Genomic DNA, 19,591 nt, shown 5'->3' with positions numbered 1-19,591 from the left:
GGCATGTAAAAGATCTCTGGTGACACATTTGGTGTTTACCCGACAAAATTCATTAAATTTCAGCCATAGACGCCCAAGAGAGTTTCGGTTTACTCGATCTGCCATCTAGTGGGGGCCTAGAGTAAAACGGAACGTCGAAATTGACGAGCAGACAGCCAGATGGCGTCAAATTGAAATGTCTGCACACGGTAGCTGAGGCCATACGATTATTATTATTATTATTATTATTATTATTATTATTATTATTATTATTATTATTATTATTATTATTATTATTATTATTATTGCTTTCCTCGCTGGGTCAAAAAGTACTATTGCAGCACGAATGACCCTATGAGCAGCACCTTTCATAACACTCAGATGCACTAGTCATGGTCTGAATGTCATTACTCAGCACTACCCATACCCCAGCAACTTCCATATTCTCACAGCCATGGATGTTGACTGGGAGTTCGGTGGAAGCTACACTTTCCTCTGGCCTGTGCCAAGAGATGGATGCAAAAGTACTGTATCCATCAAGAAATGACAGCAGGCAGCTATCAGCAGTATATTCCTTTAATTGGTAGGCTAGCATTTGACCACTTGCACTACACCACTGCTGTGAGTGAGACTTGTAATAAGAATATCTTAGAGTATGTTACTCCTCCATTTCACTGTTTCGTTCAGTCTTCCATCACTGTATCGTTGTTTTAAGCTTTAATTTCATGTTTTGCTTGGCATGACATCGTAACATAGTTACAGTACATGGTAGACTGATACACAATAAATGATTGAAAGGATGTTATATTTTTCGAACAGTTTGTAGTCATACTGCGGGGATGTTAATAGATTTCAGAATCATTTGCAGGATGTACTTACAGTGCATTTATACCATACAGGATGCTACCAGAAAAATACCAACCTCGTGATGATCTCTTACATTTGTTGAGCTGCAGAACAAAATATTGGTAGGGGCATCTGATACACCTGGTATTATTGGCAAATGGACTGTTCCTGATATGCTTCACTACAGTAGTGTAGTCAGGTGTAATCAGGACAGCATACAATGTAATTACCTTACATATTACTCAGAACATCACATTTTGTATGGGAATGTTGTGTAGAGTATAGACCACTCAATCATAGGAATTTTTTTAGAATGGTTGTAGCGACTGTCTGGATTACAGTCACTTAATGAATTTACTGTGAGTTAATATTTATATTTGTTTCCAAGGAAAATCGGACATGCTTTGTTTCTGCTGAAATTTTTGAGAGTCTGGTTTGTTCACAGTGGCCTCTACGGAGGAGTCACCTGTGACCATGAAGTTAAAGAAATTGTGGCTGAAGGCACCATTTTCTGAAGAAGGTGAAGTAGCTCTAGGTGAGTGGTCGCTGTAATTGCTTCTGTAGAGAACTACACTCTACAGCTTGATTTGACCATTTGGTCTGAGCTGTACTTGCATGTTATATGCTGTGGCAAAACGTATGGGGGGTTGTTATGCAAATAATGAAGATAAAATATATTGATGGTGGTGGTTAATGAGGATGAATCCAGATTAGCAGTACTCAATGGAATGTTTGTGTAATTATTTACATGTCTGGGTCAGCATCAGAAAAGTGAACACATCTGTTGTTTAGTGCTGTCTGGTATGCTGTATTATTATTATTATTATTATTATTATTATTATTATTATTATTATTATTATTATTATTATTATTATTATTATTATTATTACCTTATCTACTGCACTATTATTGTAACACCCTTCCTCTAGTGTACAGCCTTGCCTTTAAGTTTTGACTCACTTTTGAGATCAGGACTTCAATTTAGAATAGTTTCTTGCTTTAACTCTGCTTACCCTTCCAATATATTATTTACTCATGCTTTTTATAGAATTGAGGGGCTGCCTGGCCGAGGCGGTAAAGGCGTGCTCGGTTCGCCTGGAAGGACGTGGGTTCGAATCCCCGCCAGAAGTCGTAAAATTTAAGAAACAAGATTTCCACTTCCGGAGGTGCATATGGCCCTGAGGTTCACTCAGCCTACACCAAAAATGAGTACCAGGTTAATTCCTGGGGGCAAAGGCAGCCGGGCATAGAGCTAACCACTCTACCCCATCACGTGCCGAGGATAACAATGGTGGAAGCCTTTACCTTCCACTCCTCCAAGGGCCTTCATGGCCTGTACGGAGGTGACTTTGCTTTGCTTTTATAGAATTGATTTTTAATGTCTACAGAAATACCATAACTATTTCTGGATCTTGCACAAAGTTGCTTATGTACTGTGTCTGCATAGAAATATTTTATTACTTGCATTGAATTGTTGTGATAACATCATGATTAGTATAAAGTTGCTCAATTTGTAATTGATTTGTTAACTTACAAGCTGGAAAATAAAATACAGAAAATTGCAGTTTAGATATGTTATATTTCCTTGAATTATGCCAAGTATTGGCTTCAAAACCATCGATGTTATCACATTCTAATATTGTTATCAGTTGTTATGCCTCATTGGGATAGATTTGAGGTGCCGATTAATAAGGCTTATCAGCTCTGAAATGTTAGCGTAATGGACCATTTTTAGTCCGATGGAACCATTGACCTGGCTGTTGGACTTCCATCAGTTATTAAAGCCTTTAGTTTAATGTTAAATATAGGGCCTAAACAGGAAAATGTGGACAACGTTTGTTTAGGATAGGAATGAATATGTTTGTATAAATGTTATTTTTAGTGCTTCATAATTCTTTCCACATGCAAGCTACTGCATAACATACATACATACATACATGCATACATACATACATTATTATAGACTGTTATGCCTTTCAGCGTTCATTATGCAAGCCTCTGTGAATTTACTAAACATCACCGCAGTCCTCTATTTGCAACTAGTGCTGTTGCCCCATGTAGTTGTATACCTCTTATCTTTAAATCACTAGAAACTGAGTCTAACCATCATCATCTTGGTCTCCCTCTACTTCTCTTATCCACCATAACAGAGCCCTCTTAGGTAACCTATCCTCATCCATTCGCCACACATGACCCCACCACCAAAGCCGGTTTATGCATACAGCTTTATCCATCGTGTTCATCCTTAAATAAGCCTTTATCTCCTAATTCCAAGTACCCTCCTGCCATTGTTCCCTCCTGTTTGTGCCAGCAATCATTCTCGCTATTTTCATGTCTGTTACTTCTAACTTATGAATAAGATATCCTGAATCCACCTATCTTTCACTCCTGTAAAGCAAAGTTGGTCTGAAAACAGACCGTTGTAAAGATAGTTTCGTCCGGGAGCTGACTTCCTTCTTACAGAATACTGTTGATTGCAACTGCGAGCTCACTGCATTTGCTTTAGTGCACCTTGATTCAATCTCACTATATTACCTACCACCCTGGGAGAACACACATCCTAAATACTTGAATTTATCTACCTGTTCCAGCTTTGATCCACCAATCTGACATTCAGTTCTCTTGGATTTCTTACCTACTGACATCAGTTTAGTCTTCGAGAGGCTAATTTTCATACCGTACTCATTGCACGTACTTTCAAGTTCCAGGATATGAGACTGCAAGCTTTCGGCACAATTTGCCATTTAGACCAGGTCGGCAGGCTGCTTACTGCATTTTCACCTAGCTGAATCTCCCCCTGCCACTTTATACCTTTCAGCAGATGATCCATGTAAACTACACACAACAAAGGTGAAAGATTACAGCCTGTAAGTACCCTGAACCAAGAACTCATTCTACCATCAATTCTCACTGAAGCCCAATGGTCAACATAAATGCCTCTGATTGATTTTATTAATCTATCTTTAATCCCATAGTCCCCCAGTATGGCGAACATATTTTCCCTCGGTACCCTGTCATATGCTTTCTGTAGACTACAAAACATAAATACAATTGTCTATTCTTCTTGTAGGATTTTTCAGTTACCTGGCGCATACTAGAAATCTGATCCTGACAGCCCCTCTGTGGTTTGAAACCACACTGGTTTTCATCCAACTTTCTCTCAACCACTCTTCGTACCCTCTCTTCCAAGATGCCAGTGAATACTTTGCCTAGTATACTAATCATTGGGATACCTTGATAGTTGCTGCAACCGTTCCTGTTCCCTTGCTTATAGATAATAGGTACAATTACTGCTTTTGTCCAATCTTTAGGTACCTTACTCTATGAAGCCATTTCATCCCTGACTTCCCACTGTACTTCACCATTTCACATCTAATTTTGTCTATTGCTGCTGCTTTATGATAGTGGAATTTATTTACCACCTTTCCCACTTCCTCAAGCGTAATTTCACCAACATCATTTTCCTCTTCCCAATGAGCTTGGTTCTTTGCAACACCACCAGGAAGATTTCCTTTTAAGTTGAGAAGATTTTCAAAATATTCCTTCTGCCTGTCCAGTGATTCCCTGGGATCTATTATGAGTTCACCTGAATTACCCAAAACACTGTTCATTTCCTTTTTTGCCCTCCCTTTCTAAGATTCTTTATTACTGTCCAGAAAAGTTTCCCTGCTGCTTGACCTAGCCATTCCAGGTTATCTTCAAACTAGCCTTTCGAAGTTATCATCAAAATCTTCCCACGACTAATTCTTGGATTCTACAACTATTTGTTTCGCTCTGTTTCTTTCATCTACGTACAATTCCCTATCTGCATCAGCCCTTGTTTGGAGCCATTTCTGTTAAGCCTTCTTTTTACGTTTACAAGCTGCTCTCACTTCATTATTCCACCAAGATGTTCGCCTTTTCCCATCTTTACACACAGTTGTTCCTAGGTACCCTTGCTGTTTCTACTACTGCTTCCCTGTATGCCACTAATTCTCTTTCGATATCCGGAACCTGCTTAATGTCCACTGTTCGGAACTTCTCACTAATGATATCCTTGTACTTCTGTCTAATTCAATCAATCAATCAATCAATCAATCAATCAATCATCAATCAATACTGATCTGCATTTAGGGCAGTCACCCAGGTGGCAGATTCCCTATCTGTTGCTCCTCGTCCTGGAGATTTTCTACCCATACTCATTTGCGGACAGATTTCACTTACTCTATCCTAGGCCCAGAGATACTTAGTTCACTACAGAACAGATAGTGGTCTGTATCATCGAAAAATTCCGGAAAACCCGTACATTCCGAACAGATTTCCTGAATTCAAAGCATGTTAAGATATAGTCTTTTATGGATCTGGTATCCCATGTATAGCGGTGAATAGCCTTATGCTTGAAGAATGTATTCGTAATTGCTGAATCCATACTAGCACAGAAATCCAGCAAACGTTTCCCATTCCTATTAGCTTCCATATCTTCCCCACATTTACCAATCACCCTTTCGTATCTTTCAGTTCTATTTCCAACTCTTGCATTGAAATCGCCCATTAGCACTATCCTATCCTTGCTGTTGACCCTGACTACGATGTCACTCAGTGCTTCATAGAACTTGTCAAATTCATCCTCATCTGCACTCTAATTCGTCCAACTGCCAAACCTACCCACATCATTCGCTCATTTACTTGTCTAACAGAAACTATGTTGCGTGCAATAGTATTCCTTGATGAACAGCCCTACCCCATACTCTGCCTTTCCCTTTATAACACCTGTCAAGTACACTTTGTAATCTCCTATCTCTTCCTCGTTATCTCCTCTTACCCAAATATCATCTACTCCAGCACATCCAGATGCATCCTCTTCGCTGATTCAGCCAGTTCTAATGTCTTTCTTCTATAAGCCCCATTAATATTGATAGCTCCCAATTGAATTCCATTTCATTCACCAAATTGTTTCCAAGGAGTCCCTCGCCTGTCAGATGGGATTGGGACTCCGTTACTCCCATCCGTCCGAGGCTTGCCAAAAAAAATTCTGAGCTCGGTAAATTTGTGAAACAGGATGCTATCCTACTTACACATAGTCCAAGTGAGGATCTCTCCTCTAACTGGTTAGGAACCATCGGTGGATTGTACAGTCTTAGCCACCTGAGTACAAGGAGGACAATGACTGAGAATATGTCTGGTATGCCCACTGCCATTCCGTAGCAACTGGTATCCCAACTCTCAGGACCACTTACTAGGCCACTCAGCTGTTGCCCATGGTTCACGAACTAGGACGTGGTTACAGTAACCCGCACCATGAACCATGCTAATGAATGCATAATGAATGATAAAAACATTTAAAATAGCATTTTGAACAGCATACTTCAGGAGAAAAGCAATATATGTATATCCATTTCTTGAAGTTATGCTTTGTATAGATTGGCCGTAAGTTGCGTTTAACTCCTTTCATTTCTTTAGTCTTCTTCTTCTTCCTTATATGAGGGTCTTAGAATGGCAGTGGTGTATGTGTCAAGTACATCATTGTTTGTTTTTTCTTGCTTTGGATTTATTGAAACCTTCTCTACCTCCATACCAAATATAAATGGATCATACGTCTTCTAAGCTGGTGAAAATTGCATTCAAAACATAGACTACTCCAACTTCTGTCATCAGAGAATGTCTAGGACCTTCAGAATAGCAATGATGTATGATATTTGTCATTTCGATCTCCAAAGCTGTTCATAATCCATCTTAAGTATATTATTGATACATATATTATTTAAGGAATTTTTTTATTTTTGTAAGCTATTACTTCACCTACATCCATTTTAGATAATAATTCTTTGAACAAAGGTAATGACTTCTGTGAAAATGAAGGTATGCTATTCCAGGAGAGATGGATCCTTACCCATCAACTCCTCTCTTCATTGCAGTCGATTAATCCCATGTTTGCTGTTTCATGTTGTCACCACTATCATATAATAACCTCAAAAGGAAATAATTCTGAGTCCATCCATAGTAATCTTGGTCTCTGTCATCCTCTCTTCCGTATCATCCGTCTTCCCAGTACTAATCTCGGCAGCCTTTCTTCTCTCATCTGCTTGACATGTCCAAACTGCCTCAATCTGTTCTGTTCCTGTTTGTCATTTCGTTTTTGGACTTTAACTACTTTTCATCTGTCTTCATTCCTCACTCTATCCCTCCCTGTCTTCTATACCATACTCCTCAGGAATTTCATTTCAGCTAGCTGTACTCTACTCTCATCTCTCTGAGTCATTGTCCAGGTTTCAGCTGCACATGCCATTACAGGTAAGAAATATCCCTTGTACATTACTTCCTCAGTCTTCATTCGTACATCCTTATTCCATATTAATCTCTGTACCTGGTGGTAAAAGGCACTCCCCATTTGTAGCCTTCTACTAATTTCCATATCCAGTCTTCCATTTTCTGTTAGTTCACTTCCCAAGTATTTGAAGTGTTTTAATATTTTGAGTTTCTTTTCTGCAATTTTGATAGCTCCTTTTCCTTCTTTACCTCCTTTACTCATCAGTATGGTTCGGAGTTTAATGGCCTAAAAAAGCCAAAATATGCAAGCAAATATGCCCTAAACACTAGCTAAATATGACCTAAAAAATGTAATGAATTTAGCATTTTAGGGATAGGTAGCAAGTTCCACCACCCCCATACCGTGCTACCGTTACACATCAATACAGTACACGACATATACGCGCAGATGCTTACCTCGCTTACCTCTCTTCGTAAATTGCCGTGGATGGACTGGAACGAGCTAAAGCAGCTCGGAGCTGGATCCGTGCGTAGACAAAGGGAAGCGAAAGGACAGAAAGGCATGAACCCGTAACCCCCATGAATAAAAGAATGGATCAAGGAAACTGGGGTTTATTATAAACACACATAATATTAGAATGAAAACAGAAATGTGAGGCTGCATTAAAAGTTACTTATATAACTGTAGAAAATTGAAACATCAAGTAGTATCCCATTCAATGACAGTACACACGATCGCACAACACACCTACGTATGACTACATAGAATTTACAAATTCGTTTGAGAAAAATAATGTGACGTGAAACACATCATCGAAGGAATCAGAAAATGGAACCACTAAAGGAATAATACAGTCGCGGTAATACGGGCCACGCACATATCACAGTTTGCATCCGCGCTCCAAGCGAGCGTCCATTCGATGCCAGCGCGTCCCAACAAAAGCAAAGCACAGCCTCCCAAAAGGAGCAGAAGCGAAGAAGAAGAAGAAGAAGAAGAAGAAGAAGAAGAAGAAGAAGAAGATGATGATGTTGCTACAGTTACAAAAACAAAAACTAATCGCCGACAATGGACCAAATAACGGCCTAGAAATATAAAATAGCACACTACACATGGCCCAAATCGGCCAACTAAAACGAAAAGTAAAATAAAATAAAGAAAAATTAAAATTGAAATTACAAGATACGGAGAGTACTATAGACCGTATACAAGCAGACAGCACAGGCTCTCTCACACACACACACACACACACACACACACACACACACAAACACACGTATGAACAAGAAGAGAGACCCAATATAAAATCGACCCAGATCAGGCCGGAGTGTAAAGGCACGCGACGTATACTATCGCACAGTATAGCGAAGGATATCATGGGCTCACGAGCATGGTTCGAATACCGCAGATACAATGCTGGACCGCCGCAAAATATAGGCAAGGCTGATCCAAATATAATCGTAACAATCACAACACTCGTCGACCCGCTACACGGGACATCCAAATTGCCTCACGTGGACGAACATGGATTAAACCCCGTAGCGTCAAATCACACAATACATCAATGCTCAGCCATGATTTCAAATGATGACTAAACAAAAATGCATGGTCTCAAAACCCACAAACACACACAGGCCCAAACAAACAGGTAAATACTACTCTCCGTTCCCACGCGTGTGCACACAAAGAAAGAAAAAATTAAAACACACGCACAAAATTAAGTAATTAAGAGCCTGCAAAGACAGGTGATAAAAGACTATCGAAATGCAATCACACAGAACAGTTTTTGTAACTGGCATGAAAATGAAATAAAATGAATGAATACCTGGGAGCAGCAATCAGGAGTCTCGAAATATATACCTTAATCAAAATAATAACTTCATGCAGAGAACCGAGCCTTGAAATAAGTAAATCCACGATAATAGCAATTCGCAGATCAAGAAGCACATATTAAGTTCCAGTCTGCTTATCACGTTTGATCCGACCATTGTTGACATCACGAGCAGACCAATTTAACACTCGGAGAGCGAGAGACAGACTGTGTCAAAGAGACTGTGTATAAACACAGATGGCAAGAGCGCCATCTTCAATGAGAAACTATAAGTTTCACATCACATTCGGGTAATGTTATCGCTAATGGCGACGACGACAGTCAAGGAGAAGTAGGAATAAAGGAAGTGCACCACCAAGGCAGGCTTGGTTCGGCACACCTTCCCTACACACCCCGGAAAATGAGACCTGTCCTGGTGATCAGCCATTTTACCAAAGGATGCCACTTAAATTTAAGTGCGTGCACTTATTCCCCCAAAAACGTATAACTAAACTTAATCTAGGTGCAATGATATAAACAATTTAAAATAACAAAACATTATGTACAAGGATGAAAATGTATGCAGACATAAATGTTTTTTCCTTTCTTTCCTTCTGTCATCATTAGTTATTAAGAACTCGCAGAGAGAGATGTGGCTCTATGAGTCCTATCACACACCAACACAGACTCGTGGAGAACAGCAGACGTTAAGTAAACATATATAGTTCGTATATATATATATATAGTTCTTGTATCGTAGGTTATGATATTCATTTCCGTGTTTGCGTTTTATGAAATTGAGTTTGAGTCAGCCCATTTTATGCGAGCCCCATACAGACTCGTAGACATAGAAATCGTTATAAATTGCACATTCGTACATCATTTCTTACTACAGGTCATTGTTTCCTGGAACAAAAACAAAAGTTTAAGTACACGCCCTTCAAAACTGGGTAGGTATTTTACTCAAATCAAAGTACCATGCAATTATCAAATAAGTTAAATAGAAAGGATTACGAATTCCTGGCGTAAAATCGTTTCAGCATGGAGACGTGTGCTTTGGATTGCACACAACTGGAAAGATCCTCAAGTTTGACTGTGACAGGTCCCAAAAATTCAATGATTCTCCTGGGTTCGGACCATTTCTGACACTGTATAATTACATTGTACTTGCAATTCAATACGGATCAGAACCATGAAGTTTATAACCTATGATCATTTCTGACACAGTTTCCCAGTAATGTGATCCACGGCTGAACTGACGGGAAATCTTTTTACTAACACCAAGTCTCCAACATGGAAATGTACAGATATCCTCCCCTTATTGTACCTCTTAGCCACCCTATCTCTGGCTTTGACAAGGTGCTTGGAGGCTATCTTCCATTTTTCCAGTACGCTCTGGTGGCGGGAGGGCTCTGAAAGATACCTGATATTCCACCTCAAGGAGAGCGGATCGTTGAGTACTCTGCCTAGGAATAGCTCGGCAGGAGTGAACCGGCTGGATTCGTGGACTGCAGTGTTGAATCCCAGGCTGAAAAAAGAAAGTTAACAATCCCAGAGGGATTGTGTGTTATAGTGAAAAGCAGACAAGCATATTTTTAAGTTACGATGGAACCTCTCAACAAGGTTCGGCTGAGGGTGATGGGGACTGAGGCGAACATGGCTGATCCCCCATGAAAAGCAAAGATTGCGAAAATTCGCGCTGGTGAAAACAGAGGAGTTGTCAGAAACCAGTACTCTAGGTGGGCCAAAAATTCCGAAAATATGTTTAGACAGCAAGTTTACAGTAACGTTGGAATTGATCTTGCGAACTGGGAACAGCCAGATGAATTTAGAGAAAGCATCAATAACAGATAGAATCCCAATGTTGCCATTTCGAGATTTTGTTAAGGGTCCAAAGAAATCAATGAATAATTTCTCGCCTGGAAAATTGGCAACGCCGGCAGAGTGCAGACCGACCTGACTATTTTGGGCTGGTTTGCATTTTTGACAGACGTCACATGATCTGACGTATTCGAAAACATCTTTTTTTCAGTTTGGCCAGTAGTAGATACGGGCAATTTTGTGAAAGGTCTTTAATTGGCCAAGATGAGCGCCTAAATAGGAATCGTGGTAGTAATTTAAAATCATGGGCCTTAAATTTAGAGGGACGAAAATTTTAGAGGAGTGACCGCGAGGATTATTGTGGTACAGAAGTCCCTGTTTCAATTCAAAGGACTCACAACCCGGTTCCTTCCTAGAAAGCTTGTCAATTAGATGAACACATTCATCGTCTTTCTTTTGAAACTCGGACAGATCAGTGAAACTGAGAGGGTAATTCTGAAGTACACAGGCAGGAAGATAATTATCGGGACTGCACCCAATCTCGCAATCAGCTGTTTCAACACCATCAAACATGTATGAGAGACAATCGGCAACAATGTTGTCCTTTCCCCTGACGTGTACAACAGTAAAATTATATGAAGATATTCTGAGAATCCAGCGAGCCGTTCTTCCTAACCTTTTGACATTTGCACTCATCCAAGACAACGCCTGATTGTCAGTATGGACCCAAAAATGCCGATGCTCGAGGTAGGAATGGAATTTTTCGACGCCAAGGACTACGGCTAAACATCCCTTCTCGTGTATGGAATATCTAGTTTCAGAGTCGAGTAATCTCTTGCTAAAATAGGCAGTAGGAGCTAGGCTACCATCCTCAAGCTTTTGATTCAGAACAGCCGAGACGGCTATGTCACCAGCGTCACACTGAAGGACAAATTCGCCATTAAAGTCGGGACTGTGCAACACCGGGGCTCGACAGAGGGCATCTTTAAGTTGACAAAAGGCTAGTTCCTGAGCATCGCTCCAGAAGAATTTAACATTTTTTTCTTTTTAGAGAATTTAAAGGGGCTGAAATTTCAGAGATGTTAGGTATGAACCTACTATAAAATCCAATCATGCCGAAAAATCTACGGACACCACGGAGATTTCTTGGCCTGGGGGAGTCACGAATACATTTAACTCTGTCGGGATTAACAGAAATGCCGGACCCGGAGACAACATGACCCAAAAATTTAATTCTTCTCGAACATAAAGATACCTTCTCAGGATTGATGGTGAATCCGTGTCTTTTCAATCTGTTGAAGAATTCCCGAAGATGACTAATATGCTCTTCAACGGTGTTAGAATAAATAACGACGTCGTCTAAATACGAAAACAGGTAGGAAAATTTCAAATCACCGAAGACAGAATCGAGAATTCGACTCGGCGCTTGTCCACCTACCGAAATGCCCATCGGTACCTTATTGAACTGGTACAAGCCAAAGGGCGTGGCAAAAGCTGTAAATTCTCGGCAAGAGGGTTTGAGAGGAATTTGAAAATAGGCGGAATTAAAATCAAAAACAGAATAATATTGGGCTTTTCCAAAAGATTGAAGCACGGATTCGATGGTCGGAAGAGGGAAGCTGTCGAATACCACATTCCGGTTCAGGGATCGATAGTCGATCACGAGGCGAGGCTGGCCGTCTTTCTTGGGAATTAGAAAAGCGGGGCTACTGAAGGAGGACTTAGAGGGGCTGATGACACCTTTCTCCAACAATTCATTAATGCATTTCCTCATGGCAGCAAGCTTGGGAGGAGAGCAACTAAAAGGGGAGTGCCTAACGGGAGTAGGGTCTTTCAGTCTAATACAGTATGAAAATTATTTAGCACAACCTAATTTTGCGGTAAGCACATCGGGGAAATCACTTAGGAGATCATTAAGCACGGAGACTCGATCGTTGGTCAGGTCAGATGAATCGATTAGAGGACTGTGGTTCGACACAAAACACAACGGTATATTATTGGTAGGGTACTCAAATGGAAAGTTCTCATTAGATCGGAAACGAAAAGCGAATGAGCAGCTGATAAAGCCAGTGGACAATCCAGTGGCTAACATAAAATCAGCACCAAGGATCAGGGGAACAGACAGTTCGGGGACAATGTTGAAATTCCAATCCCAAGAAAAGTTATGAATTTTGAAATGGATTTTGGTATGTTCTTTAGGACACATGCGACGACCGTCGGCTGACATGTAAGTTATAGAACATTCGCGATCTCGAAGATATTTTATATTCATTCCCTCCAACACAGATTGATTTATGAATGAACTAGAAGATCCAGTATCAAGCAAAGCGTATAGAGTGCGTGAACCGGAATGAATTTTGGCCCAGGGTGATGAAAAGGGGAGTCCACAAATTTGGCGATGAGCCAAGGTTCTAGGCACCAACGGCGGGCCTTCACGTCGGTGCAGGGTTAGTTTCCCTGGTTTCCGTTACATCGGGGGCAAATGTTGCGGAATACGTCGGCTAGACCACATTGATAGCACTTCACAGAAGGTTTTGAATTACATTGTTTGAAGCCGTGCCCACCTTTTCCACAATTCCAACATCTGATAGAAGTTGCCGTGTTACGACGGGGGACATTCTGATCAGGGAGCGCGCTGGCTACGCGGTCGGGTGAGCGAGGGGACTCGAAACGGTCGCTAGGGCGTTCAGTAGATGATGCACGGGCAGGTGACTTGGCAAAGGAAACAGATTTTGATGCAGAACGACAGGCGACGTCAGGAAAAGAGCAACTGGAGGACGGGGGCGGTGGTAGGTACAGGTGATTCGACTGAAGAGTAGACTCGTATTCACGGCCTAGATTCACAGTATCGTCGACGCAGTTTACATCCGACCTTTTGATAAACAATTTGTAATTTGGGGCAAGATTTCGATAGAATGTATCAAAAATTTCTGTCTCATGAACTTCGATATCCAAGCGATTAAACAAAGTGAGGATGCCGATCGCATACTCATCAATAGGTTCCTCAGGACCTTGTGTCCTACGAAGAATCTCCTGTTTTAAAATGAAATTCATGTCTGACAAACCAAACCTAGTTTTAAGCTCCTTAGTAAAGTCGGACCAACTATGAATTTTATATTTCACCAGACGGAACCATTTGCTCGCACATCCCTCTAACATACCAGGAATAACAGGGATAAAGGAATCTAGGGGCATCGAAGCACATGCAGCAACATCTTCGACCCTCTCCAAAAATTCAATAACTGAAAAAACTTTCTCCTCACCGGAGAACCTCAAATTCCACTTCCGGATAATATCAAGAGCAATGTTAGGTAGGGGCGTACAGTTAGCAACCGGGTGTGAAGTACGACAAACAGGCTCAATGTTGGTATCAGAGATAAATGCACTAGATCGATTGTTTACCATAGCATTGGCATTGTTGTTCTCGTTATTTGAATGAATGGAAGAGCCATCGTTTGATGCGCTCGAAACATTTTGTTGATCAACACAAGTAGGGTTTATACACACAGGGTCTTGTATATTCTCCATATCGTCAGACAGAATAGATAATGGGGAGGATAATATACAACAATGGTAAACTTAAAAACTGAAATTTTACACAATATGCAAGGGAAAGTATGTCACAGAATAACATAATTTAAGATCCATTCACAGTAGTGTCGTTCAAACATAAAGAAAAGAGGTCGAGTTACAAACGAATCCAGCTCTGTTTCACCAGAATTCAGCCTCTCGATGAAACCTTCCAGTCACGAACCACGCTCTGCTACCATTTCCACCACCCCCATACCGTGCTACCGTTACACATCAATACAGTACACGACATATACGCGCAGATACTTACCTCGCTTACCTCTCTTCGTAAATTGCCGTGGATGGACTGGAACGAGCTAAAACAGTTCGGAGCTGGATCCGTGCGTAGACAAAGGGAAGCGAAAGGACAGAAAGGCATGAACCCGTAACCCCCATGAATAAAAGAATGGATCAAGGAAACTGGGGTTTATTATAAACACACATAATATTGGAATGAAAACAGAAATGTGAGGCTGCATTAAAAGTTACTTATATAACTGTAGAAAATTGAAACATCAAGTAGTATCCCATTCAATGACAGTACACACGATCGCACAACACACCTACGTATGACTACATACAATATACAAATTCGTTTGAGAAAAATAATGTGACGTGAAACACATCATCGAAGGAATCAGAAAATGGAACCACTAAAGGAATAATACAGTCGCGGTAATACGGGCCACGCACATCACAGTTTGCATCCGCGCTCCAAGCGAGCGTCCATTCGATGCCAGCGCGTCCCAACAAAAGCAAAGCACAGCCTCCCAAAAGGAGCAGAAGCGAAGAAGAAGAAGAAGAAGAAGAAGAAGAAGAAGAAGAAGAAGAAGAAGAAGAAGAAGAAGAAGAAGAAGATGATGATGTTGCTACAGTTACAAAAACAAAAACTAATCGCCGACAATGGACCAAATAACGGCCTAGAAATATAAAATATCACACTACACATGGCCCAAATCGGCCAACTAAAACAAAAAGTAAAATAAAATAAAGAAAAATTAAAATTGAAATTACAAGATACGGAGAGTACTATAGACCGTATACAAGCAGACAGCACAGGCTCACACACACACACACACACACACACACACACACACACACACACACACACAAACACACGTATGAACAAGAAGAGAGACCCAATATAAAATCGACCCAGATCAGGCCGGAGTGTAAAGGCACGCGACATATACTATCGCACAGTATAGCGAAGGATATCATGGGCTCACAAGCATGGTTCGAACACCGCAGATACAATGCTGGACCGCCGCAAAATATAGGCAAGGCTGATCCAAATATAATCGTAACAATCACAACACTCGTCGACCCGCTACACGGGACATCCAAATTGCCTCACGTGGACAAACATGGATTAAACCCCGTAGCGTCAAATCACACAATACACCAATGCTCAGCCATGATTTCAAATGATGACTAAACAAAAATGCATGGTCTCAAAACCCACAAACACACACAGGCCCAAACAAACAGATAGGTAAATACCACTCTCCGTTCCCACACGTGTGCACACAAAGAAAGAAAAAATTAAAACACACACATAAAATGAAGTAATTAAGAGCCTGCAAAGACAGGTGATAAAAGACTACCGAAATACAATCGCACAGAACAGTTTTTGTAACAGGCATGAAAATGAAATAAAATGAACGAATACCTGGGAGCAGCAATCAGGAGTCTCGAAATATATACCTCAATCAAAATAATAACTTCAAGCAGAGAACCGAGCCTTGAAATAAGTAAATCCACGATAATAGTAATTCGCAGATCAAGAAGCACATATTAAGTTCCAGTCTGCTTATCACGTTTGATCCAACCATTGTTGACATCGCGAGCAGACCAATTTAACACTCGGAGAGCGAGAGACAGACTGTGTCAAAGAGACTGTGTATAAACACAGATGGCAAGAGCGCCATCTTCAATGAGAAACTATAAGTTTCACGTCACATTCGGGTAATGTTATCGCTAATGGCGACAACGACAGTCAAGGAGAAGTAGGAATAAAGGAAGTGCACCACCAAGGCAGGCTTGGTTCGGCACAAAGTGTTAAAGTATTCTGTCTGTCTGTTAGGTCATCAGCCCAGAGGCTGGTTGGATCCTCAAATAGCACCACCAAAGGTTATGCGGTTATAAGGAAACCCCAAAAACCAATGGCAGCGCCAAAATGAGGCGTACTAGGCAAGATGAGGAGTGAGGTAGTTTGCCTTTGCTTTCCTCACTGGGTCAGAAAGTACTATTGCAGCATGACTGACCCAATGAGCAGCACCTTTCATAACACTCAGATGCACTAGTCATGCTCTGAACGTCATTACTCAGCACTACCCATACCCCAGTAACTTCCATATTGTCACAGCCATGGATGTTGACTGGCACTTAGGTGGAAGCTACACTTTACTCTGGCCTGTGCCAAGAGATGGATGCAAAAGTACTGTATCCATCAAGAAATGACAGCAGGCAGGTTAAAGTATTACTAACATTAAACATAAACATAATACAGTAGGCCCATTCAATCACACAAACTGCCATAGCTACAGTAGGTACATTAAAACAGTATATATCCAATCAGTATCATAGCCCTGAGACGCAGTTCTTACTCTGTTTTTCTCAAAAAGGAATCAAATAAATGAAGTATTAAAATGCTTTTTGGTATCTGTCAGCGTACATTCATACAGGATCTCTTTCTTGGGATCATGTCTTCTAAACCTGCTACCTATCTGTCTCGGGAAGGGGAAGAAAAATACATCATCTAATTTCCTTATCCACTTTTCCATTTTCTGTCAGTTCACTTCCCAAGTATTTGAAGTGTTCTAATGTTTTGAGTTACTTTTCTCCAATTTTGATAACTCCATTTCCTTCTTTACCTCCTTTACTTATCAGTACAGTTCAGAAGTTAATGACCTAAAAAACCAAAATATGCAAGCAAATATGCCCTAAAAACAGTAGTGTATTTTGAAATCCTGTGTTTGAAATTCAACGCAGATAACATGTACCTTGTTAAAAAGGACGTCTCAGTTTGACCATAAATTCTCAAAATATAACCAAATATGACCTTATATCTCTAAAATGAGCACGACATGACCAGAACAATAAAAATTGGCCAAAATAGGCATTTATATGAAATATAGAATTGCTTTAAATGAGGTCAGGGACCGATCATTCACAGTTATTTTTCAGGGTGAGGGTAAAATGAGGTCAGGAAATAAATATGACTTTTCCTTAACATCCAAACCTTACTCGTCACCATTGTCTTACTTTTCTCCACATTGATCCTCAATCCCCCATTGTTAATTTTTTCTATTCAGTACATTCAGCTGTTATTGTACCACCTCCTTCTTATCTTCTTCTTAGATCGCATCATAATTTGCAAACATCATTACCTTCATTCTTTCCCCTCTATAATCCCACCTTGCTGCCTTTACAATGTCATCACCATTATAAACAATAAAGGTGACAAAGCACACTGCCTTGTTTTAGCTCATTGTCAGTTTCAAACAATTCTGTTCTAGTCATTGTTAGTGTTCACACAGCTGTAACAGTTATCATATATTGCTTTTATCATTGTTGTTAGTTCCTTGTCAGGTTTCCAAACTTTTGATCTGGGAATGCTGTCATATGCCTTTTCTGAGTCTATAAAAGTCATTACTATATCCTTTCACGGAACGTATTGGCCGTGCATTTAGGAGGGGGGAAGGGGAGAGCTGTGAGCTTGCATTCTGAAGATAGTGGGTTCGAACCCCAATGTTGACAGCCCTGAAGATGGGTTTTCTGTGGTTTCCCATTTTCACACCAGGCAAATGCTGGACTTCTGGTCCCAACTTGTCAGGTTTCATCCTGGCTCAATCCAGTATATAAAAATCTGTACACAGCAAGGAAACATGGCCAGTGAGCATGGATATGAATTCTTAATTATTATTACAGCTGTATGTCTAGTTCTCAATCCACCTCAATAAATTCCTTTTGACTACCTTGATAGCACATTTGCTTGCAATGTGGCTAATGGTATGATATAAAGCTCCAAAGTCTGTGTGGAAGGAGTCTACTAATTACAGTTTATGCTCTATTATTAATCAATGTAAGTAGGTTATTTCATTAGTATACCAAATTAAGATGCTTGATCCTAAACCATCCAAAAAGAATAAAAATTAATGAAATTCTGCAGGATTGTCAGACCTTGAATGCAAGAAGTATGATATGAAAATTAGGTTTTCCAAGACTAAAGTGGTGTTGGTCGGAAGAGAATACAAGAGAATTGAATACCCAGGTTTGGGAAAAAAAATAATGAAACTACTAGATCATTTCAACCATTTGAGATGTGTATTCTCATCAGATGTAGGGTTACCAACTGAAATTTTCCAAATGCAGGACATTGCTTAGCAAAAAGAAGGATATTTAAGAAAAATGCCTGACAATTTCAATCGATAACAAAATTATACATATTACTCACAACTTTTTACAAAAGGAAATACCTTACTTAATGATCAGTCCTTGCTGCAGTTCATTTCCTTGAAGCCGTATTTTTCAACAGAACCTACTTTTGAAAGTAGACGCGAGTTATTTTCTTGAAGTACATATTTATAAAATTCTTCACACGACACAACTTTGAAATTGAACTTCACAAGTAACATTCCTTTCACTGATTCTATCAACAAACGGTTCCTTTCCTTTGTCCATTGAGCATTTATGAATGAAAACACACGTTCAGTGGAGGCATTGCTGCCTGGTATGGCAAAGAAAAACTGGCAAATGTTCAAAAGTTCAGAAAATCCCTCAATATTCTGGCACTTATTAAAAAAAAAAAACAGACAATTATTGATCTAGTGTTGTATCTTTAACCAAAGTTGAAGTTTTAGAATAAGCCCTTACGTTGCAGAACTGGTCAAATAATTTTGAATCACCTATTTCTACACCTTTTGACTGTAAGTACTGAATACATGGTACAATATCGTCAAAGCTGAGGTCTTTAATGTTTTGAAGTTTCAACCATTTGAAACACTTGAATTCCTCTATAGGACGCATCCATTTATCCAAGTACTCAGTGCAGGTTTCATAGAAACAAGATACATTCTCCATAAACACTTCGCATTCTTTATCCAAACCATCTTCTGAAAATGTATTTAACATATGTCTGACTTTAAGGGGAATGAATTGACCTTCAAGTCTGCCTTTCAATGAAGATTGGACAGATTCTAATAGTTCAAGCACTTCTACAACTGAATTATGTTCTTTCTCAAGTGACAAAATTTTATAGTGAAAAACGTGCATGGTTGAGGAAAGAAGCAAACGATAGAGCTCTGAAAAGTCATTTT

General features: G+C 40.1%; 1 protein-coding gene across 8 annotated transcripts in view; it reads left to right on the top strand.

Annotated features, from left to right (window-relative positions):
• The window catches only part of LOC136863928 (metastasis-associated protein MTA3), a 901,938-nt gene that overhangs the window by 219,129 nt on the left and 663,218 nt on the right, over nucleotides 1-19,591 (top strand). For 7 of the 8 annotated variants that reach the window (XM_067140366.2, XM_067140364.2, XM_067140363.2 and 4 more), the window contains one exon: nucleotides 1,271-1,360. The exons of the other annotated variant lie outside the window; for it this stretch is intronic. In XM_067140366.2, coding sequence (XP_066996467.2) covers nucleotides 1,271-1,360 — 90 coding nt within the window. The remainder of the gene's footprint in view (nucleotides 1-1,270; nucleotides 1,361-19,591) is intronic. 8 annotated transcript variants of the gene reach the window in all.

This window comes from Anabrus simplex, chromosome 2, assembly GCF_040414725.1.
Source record: "Anabrus simplex isolate iqAnaSimp1 chromosome 2, ASM4041472v1, whole genome shotgun sequence".
In the NCBI taxonomy this organism is placed as follows: Eukaryota; Metazoa; Arthropoda; class Insecta; order Orthoptera; family Tettigoniidae; genus Anabrus; species Anabrus simplex.
This window is presented reverse-complemented; position numbering and strand designations above follow the sequence as displayed.